General features: G+C 46.7%; 1 protein-coding gene across 1 annotated transcript in view; it reads left to right on the forward strand.

Annotated features, from left to right (window-relative positions):
* Positions 1-46: 46 nt before the first annotated feature.
* MFSD4B (major facilitator superfamily domain containing 4B) overlaps positions 47-8,127 on the forward strand; it is a 9,248-nt gene continuing 1,167 nt past the window's right edge. Inside the window, 3 exon segments of the mRNA XM_008637774.2 lie at positions 47-251; positions 2,875-2,991; positions 7,355-8,126. Of these exon segments, the coding sequence (XP_008635996.1) occupies positions 86-251; positions 2,875-2,991; positions 7,355-8,126 (1,055 nt within the window). The 5' untranslated portion in view covers positions 47-85.

Here is an 8,127-nt window from a genome sequence, read left to right on the forward strand (position 1 = left end):
GCGAGGGCGGTCCGGGGGCTGCGGGGGGCGGTGCGGACCCTTCCCTGGGACGGGCGAGGTGACTCCGCACTCTGCCCTGCAGGGGATGAGCATCGCGGTGCTGGGTCCCACCTTCCCCAACCTGGCCGCCAATGTCCGCAAGAACGTCAGCGACATCTACTACATCTTCGTGGGCCGGTCCCTGGGTTACCTGGGTGGGTCGGTGCTCGGCGGGGTGCTCTTCGACTGCATGAACGCCACTCTGCTGCTCGGTGAGTGCTGCCCCGCCGGACACTGTCCGGGGCAACTTGGGCTTCTCCCCAGCGATAGCAGCCCCAGAGCGAGATGTGTCACCTTTACGGAGCGGTGCCGAGCCCTGGGAACGGGAGGGCCCGTGGGCTGTGGTGCTGCTCCCCCCAGATCCCCGCGGATGCGGTGCCGCTCGCTGCCGCCATGTTCCGCCCGGTCCGATTCCCGACACCGCGGGCGCCGGGCGCTGCTGCTGCGCGGCACCGCTGCCAAGAGCCCGGGCCCGCCGGGCACACCAGCAGCGGGAACGGGATCGAACTGACAAAATCTGCATGGATTGACCTACGGCTGCCTTTGCCTTGCACTGGACAACTGGACTCTTTTTAGTTTGTATCGAGTAATGTGCATAGTGTAGGCACTCTTGGAACATACAGGCTTCTGTAGTGACACTCTACAAAACGTGAAACAGGAAGATGTGTTTGGGCTGTCGTGTGTGCAGCAGAAACTTCCAGCAGCCACGCTGAGCCGCATTTCTATGGGGGGAGCTTTCTCAAACCCTTCCCTTACTTAACACTCATCAGTCACGATCATCTTCGTGTACTGGACAAAAGTCTGTGGATTTTGACTGAAGAGTCTTAGCCAAATTTTAACTTATTTAAAGTGGGAAACATTAATTACTGTCTGTAATGGTGAGAACATTTAAACTGTAGGAACCACAGTTGATGATCTTTACAGTTTTCTGGACTTATGGAAACTTGCTCCTGTAGGAGCACAGGACCAGCTTTGTCCAGGCAGAGCGGGGCTGCTCAGCCACCAGGGTGCCAGAAGCCAAACTCAACATCCAGAAAGGAGGGGCTCCTTTTAGAGTTGTGTTAGTGTCTCATTCCTGCAGAGATTCTCAGAACACACCTAAAACAGCAGAAGCCCTTTCAAGTGCCTTTGTGCTCTAAATTAGGGATTAAAACATATACCAGGGCTTGCTCTTTTTTTCCTCCTTTGTTCAGGGAACTGTGCCTCCCTTAAGGACCGTGCTATAATCACATGGTCAGTCCAGAGAAGATGAGAAGTTCCCATTTTCCACTGTTCTAAGATACCTGTACCCAGTCTCCCCTCTGTAATTTGCTCCAGAACACCTGCAGAGTGGGTTTCCTTTAGCCTCCTCCTTGTGCAACTGACAAGGTCAGAGTTGCCTGTGTCTCACATTTGAGACTTTACCTTCTGTAAAGGAATCAGTACACACCTGTGGAAGTGCACGTTAACTTGAAATAGTTTAGTATTTCCTTCTTTCCCTGAGGATAGCTGTGAACAATGCTAGGGAAATGATGGATCTCCTAATTCTTTCCAATTTGGTAGTGCTTATGGCAAGACCACAATTTGAACCACTGAACCTGTTCTCACTTTTATCATCTGGGTGCTGCCTGTACGAGATTTTGGCTTGTATAGTTTTACCTCCCATGTCTCAACTGCTGGAACTCTGCTACAAAGAAAAACTCTATACTGAGGAAAAATTGAAAACATCATCTGTCTTTGTCAAGGAAACTTTTAAGTGCCAATCTTCAGGTGTGGAGCTGAAGTGGACAACTGAGCATTTGCTGAGAAGTTACTTTCTAGGTCTCAGTGGGGCACTTGAGGAGCTGTACTTAATACACCCCATCTCTAGCGTTTTCTTCACACAGCTCAGCACACACACCTTCAGAAATGTTTTGAGGCTTGTATGCCAAGTATCTTGCTAGGACTTTTGGGTTCTGGACATTGCTGGTTTTGTTTGGAATTAACCTAAATTCTTAATTACATCAGCCCCCATTGATCTTTTATGTGTCTGCTGCATCTGTGATCATGCATTAATTTGAAAAATAATACAGACAGCTGAACAAGCTTTCTAATAACCTAATACTGTCTGTTCAAGATATTAATTGCAGGTAATTTTTAAATGGAGGTAATTATAAGCACAGAATTGAACTGCTGAATTTCCTCCCAAATGGTAATAGAAGCAATTTCCATCTGCTAAAAAATATTTTTTGAAATGCCATGTTGTCAGTGTAGCTAACTAATACAGTTAATGAATTGCTGCTAAATTTATTATGAGAAATTTTGTAGTTCTGTCTAGAACTCCAGAGATCCACTGGAATACACCCCTCATGTGAGAACAGACTATAAATGAAAGTTAGCATCTTTATATGGAGGTCACTTGTGGACAAGGTACATTTACTTTATAATATTTTAAGAGCTTAATGATTTGGGTTCTTTTAAAAATAGAGCCAAATTAAATGTTGTGCAGTTCTCAGAGGACAGACTTGATACTGTTTCAACCCATGTTTTACTGGTTTTGTAGTGAAGTCACATTTCTAAAGCAGAAATTTCCAGAAGACTTCTTAATGTCCTAGCAGGAGCTGCTGCTCCCTTTGCTTTAGCCAAACAGGTTTGTCATGCAGGGCTTATATCTTGATGAAATTCCTTTTTTTTTCCAAATGAATAATGATCTGTTGAACTTTCTAGCTGCTACTGCTGACCATGGATTGAGATATTTAAATTGCATCACTTATTAGGATTATTTGTAACTTCAATAATCATGAATTTATTTGTATTTCTTGGTCTTCTGGAAACTGTAGTATGTGAGTTATTTGTTTTGTTTTTTAACCTTTCCAGCATTATCCATGCTTGCAACAACAGTTGGTCTTTATGGGATACCCTGGTGTAAGGAATCCCTGCTATTAACAATCTTGATGTCAGTTATTGGAGGTTCCATGGGAATTCTGGACACAGGTAAGGGACCCTGTGGTCTGACTGTTCTTTCACTAAAATAATTGGAAACTTCAAGCATACCAAAACAGTTGCTGGTTTTTCTTGTGATACATCCTGAATTAAAAGAGGGGAGCTGTTTCACCTGGCTGTGATTCTTGGATTAATCTGGTCCTGAGGCTTCCAGTGTTTGTGTGGGTATGACAGGCCTCCCTTTAAGGGATTGGGGAGTGGGTATGTCTTGCTTCACAAGATCAATTTGCATTTCAGTGGGTCATTACAAGCAGAGAGGAAGTGCCCTATTCTCTTTAAGCAGTGTTTTCTTTAAATTACTCATCTACAGGAAGCTGGTCAGGATATTCATTAGCATTAGCTGGGCCTAAGTCCTGAGCAAAGCCCTGGTGTTTGAGAGAGGGATTCTCAGAGCTGCTGTTGGAAGAATTGTCCACCTACAGCTGGCTCAGCAGCAGCTGGGGATTCACAGCACCATGGCACCCATCTCCCTGAATTAAGGGATGTTTTCCACCTTTGGCCAGCCATGCTTAGGTGGCTGGGAATACAAATCCATTCTGTCCCCCAGATTGTAGTTCTGTGGCATGTGCATACTGCAAATGGCCTGGGCAAAAAAACCCCCCAAACCCAGCACTTTTGCTGGAAAGCTGTTCAAACCCAGTTTCTTAGCAGAGGCTTTATTATTGGAGGAAGATGATCTCAGAGGTCTTTTCCAACCTAAATGATTCTATGATCCTGAGATGTGTTGGTGAAGTTGCAGAGAAAATGTCTACAGGTGTGGTCAGAAAGGTAAAGGTCAGTTACACTGGGGGTATGAAAAATGAACTCCCACAGAAATGAGTCCCCTGGGCACAGCTTAGAAAAGGTGGGTTACGGATGGCTGCCTTTAGCAGGCACTTTGCATCGGGAAGCAAGGCCACAGCAAGGGATTTGGGCACGCTTAAGACACCTGGGAAATGCTGGCATACTTGCACACGGAGATTAGGAAATGCCCAAAAGTACATCAGTGAGCAGAGTGTTCTGGCGTTGCTGTAGCACGTGATGGTGAAGCAATCCCAGGCAGCCACTCCTGGCACCTCTCTCGAGAGATCCCAGCAGTGTGTGCTGACTGCTGCCCTACTGCAGGAGCCTGTGGTTGCTTACTAACCAGCAAGATACTGCTGGAGCTGGTTGATCACCTTCAGGGCAGGGTTATTTCTGAGAAAGAGCTGACTCATGTGTTAGCTTAGCCACCCAAACAGCTCTGGAAGCATCCCAGCCAAGGCCTGGCTGTGGTGGCTTGGCTGGTTGGCAACACAGAGGAATGTTGGCTGCATATGTGAATTGTCTGCCTTAATTCTGTGGGGTTTGAGGGAGCTCTGCTAAGATGTAAAAGAGCATGGCACAGGATCCAGTAGTGAAGAGATGGTTTTGCATGGCACTTGGTTTAAAAATTCTTTGTATGGGAAAATCTTGTCAGCTAATGGTAAAAATACCTTCAGTGGGTGTACTGCTTGGATCAGACCTCAGAGGCAGGGAGACTTCCCAGCCCGAGCAGGAGCAGCAGAAGAAACTCTGAGCAAGACAGTAAACCAAAGCTGAATTGATTTGGAAGAGTGCTGAGTGACAAGGGCTGCTGTACTGCAGCACAGGAATGTCACTGCTGTTTTGTTTTCCTGCGTTCTTCTGAGGGACTACTTCAAAACACCTGTGGTGGTTTGACACTGGTTAGGCACCAGCACCACAAAATCTATTTGCCTCTGCTATAGTTAAGCAGAGAAGGGGAAATCGGAACTTCATTTTTATGAGGATTATTGAGGAAAATGGAAAAAACTTCAAGGCAAAACAGGCTCAGACTTAACAGTATAAAGAAGATTTATTACTAGCAGAATTAAAAGTAAAAAGAATAATGAGAAACCAAAGCAAACTTTCAGAACACCTTTCTCTTCCAATACCTCCCTCTTTCCACTAAACCATGCAAGGGAAACAAACCTGGGGTTTTGGTCAGTGTTTCACTTCTTAAGAGTCTTTTTTTATGTTTAAGGAAAAGAGTTTCTCCTGCTGTGCTGTGGGATTCTTCCCACAGAATATAGTTCCCTGCAAACTTCTGTAGCGTGGTTTCAAAACCTCACGACAACAGTCCACCCGAATCTGCTGCAGTGAAAAATCTCTCTCCCATGAATCCTGCAGTCTTCCCACACCGCCCTCATGGGTCATAGGAGTCGTGGGGGTTTGGTCTTTTAAGGATGAGCTCCAGCCTGAAAGCAAAGGCTTTCTTCTTCAATCTCTAAAAGCCTTTCACAACGTCTGTGAGCTCTGGCATGAGCACTTTTTTCACGAGCTGCGCGTGGATTTCTGCATCCCCCCATGTACCTCATCTCATGCACTACAGGGATAAAACAAATTGCTCTATTATAGTCCTCACCACGGCTTGCAAGGAGAACTTCAGCTCCAGCGCTGGGAGCGCCCCCTCTCCCTTCCCCCACTGAGCGTGGCACCGCCGTGTTGGCCTCTTCTCAACGTGATCTCACTTTTCCCTTCTCTCTGACTTGGAAGGAAGTTGGTGTATCTGTTAAGCTGCAGCTGAGAAGTTGATCTTGTTCGGGCTGCTCTCGGCTGCTCTCGATTGCTCACGGCTGCTTTGCAGCTCCGGGTGGTTTCTCCTGGCGGCTTGGCCCCACGCTGCCATGCCAGGACGGGCCCCGGGGCTCCCCGCCTCACCACCCCTCGGCAGAGGAGCAGAAACGAAAGGCACTTCTCGCATTTCCTCCTTCTTTAAATGTGTGTATCACTGTGGCAGTGCAAGTGGCTCCAGCCACTCCGTCTCCTGAGGAGAACTCACAACCAGCTGTGGTGGTCAGCAACGCAAATTTAGCATGTAACTTTCCCTCATGGTGAGAATCCATGAGTCCCTTGTTCTGCCTTTTGCATGTTTTCCCCTGATTGGTTAATGCTTTCCCCTCCCTCTTTTATGTATGAAGTTATGTATATTAATTTATCTTCTTTAATATATATTAGCTCTAGAAAGTTCTTTGTTCCTTGACGCCCCATTGGATCCTTCCCTGAGTCCCTCCTTTGTATTGTTCCCATTGGTTCCCTTCCTGTCAATCCCACCTGCTTGTCTCTATCCCATTGGCTGAGATCCCTTTCCCTGCCTATTCTGTACCCAGTTTAAGATCCCTGGACCCTCCCCCCAATCGGCCTCTTCCTCCCTGTCGTTTGACGGGACTAAACCTGTGTGGAACACATAGGAGAGTCCCCTCTCTTTACTTCTTTGCTTTCCCTGCGTGCCTGCAGAACAGCGACAGAAGGATGCAGCCCCTTTGGGTGAGGAGCTCTACCCCTTTTTCATTGTGTGCTGGGCTCTGAGTGCCGCCTTCCAGAGGGGTTTCAGCATTGACCTCCGGGCTTCTTTGTGTCGGCATGCGAGGGGTAAAACCCCCTTCTGCCAGCTCCCTGCTGCTGCAAAACCCCTCACATCACGGAGGTGTTACCAGCTTATTTAACTGATCTGACGACCTATCCATCAACCACAGGCTCTGTGCCGGTCACAGAAGTTTTTCCAAACTGTTGAACTACCACAGCACCTCCCTGAGATTTTACTCCTATCATTATCGTTGATCTAATGGTGGTGTAGTTTGGTGTTTGCAGCGGTATTGACGTAAACCCTTCTGCTTCTGGAAAGTCATTTGAATGCAGTTGGGGTGGGCCCAGCCCATCAGAAGCAAGTGCTTTGTTATTTTTCCTGGGACGTTGTTTAATGAGGCTTCTGATTCTTAGCACTGGGTGTTGTTGCTTTTGATACTTAGAAAAATGAGAAACAGTTACACTTCCCTTTAAAAAATGCTGATAAATGCTGCAAACTGTCAAATATGGTAATTAGAACCATAGAATCATAGGGTCAACTAGGATGGAAAAGACTCTTACAGTCACGGAGTCTAGCCCTTAACCCAGCACTGCTGAGGCCACCCCTAAACCATATCCCTAATGTCACATCCACGTGCGTTTTAAATACCTGTAGGGATGGTAGCATACACTTCCTCGGGCAGCCTGTTCTAATGCTTGACAACCCTCTTCCATGAAGAAATTTTTCCTAATACCCCATCTAAACCTCCCCTGGCACAGTTACGTGTGGCCATTGCTGCTGGATTAAGCTGCTGCGTGACTCTGTTTTGACTGCTGTGAATACCCTCCTGAAGCTCAAGTAATCACATGGATTTAAGGCAGAATTTCAGTTAACTGCTGTTTTGCACATTGTATTTGCTAAACCTGGCATTATTGTACATTGAATTAGTAATATATGTTATGGTTTGTTTTGTTGTTTTGGGTTTTTTTTTTTCTTTTAAACAATATCTGGTCTTGGACTAAAATGAATCTTTCTCTCTCTGATCTGCAGGTGGCAATGTAGTGGCACTGAATACCTGGGGATCAGAGGCTGGGCCACACTTGCAGGCTTTGCACTTCAGTTTTGCTGCTGGTGCATTTGCTGCTCCAATCCTGGCTAAAATGGCCTTGGGGGGCTCTGAATCTGAAAAACTTCCAGGGGCCGAAAAGACAAACCAGTCTGTCCTTAAGTCTGTGCCGACAGCATCAGCTGCATCAACTACATCAGCACTGAAAGACCATCATGATGGAGATTTTTTGTGGTCCTATATTATCATAGGGACATACATTCTTTTCGTTTCCATCTTCTTTTTTGTTTTGTATTCAAAGGGCAGCTCGGCTCAAGACAAATTGAAGGCTTCTGCGCAGAAGAGAGTGCTTGCCAAATACCACTGGCTTCTAGTTGGTCTCCTGTTCTTATTCTTCTTGTTCTATGTGGGAGCAGAGGTCACTTATGGCTCTTACGTATTTACTTATGCAATGGTCTTTGCTGAGATGAAAGAAAGTGAAGCAGCTGCTTTGAATTCTGTCTTCTGGGGTGCATTTGCCGTGTGCAGAGGAGCGGCGATATTCGGTGCTGCTTTCCTATATCCTGGCACCATGATCCTGATTAGTCTCTTAAGCTCTGCTGCCTCCTCTTCAGCCCTGGCCTTCTTTGCACATTACCGAGCCTTGCTGTGGGTGGGAACTGCCATGTACGGAGCATCCATGGCCACCGTCTTCCCCAGCGGCATTGCCTGGATCGAGCAGTACACGGTCGTTGAGGGGAAATCAGCCTCTCTGTTC

This window comes from Corvus brachyrhynchos, unplaced genomic scaffold (genome assembly GCF_000691975.1).
Source record: "Corvus brachyrhynchos isolate BGI_N302 unplaced genomic scaffold, ASM69197v1 scaffold14, whole genome shotgun sequence".
NCBI lineage: Eukaryota > Metazoa > Chordata > Aves > Passeriformes > Corvidae > Corvus > Corvus brachyrhynchos.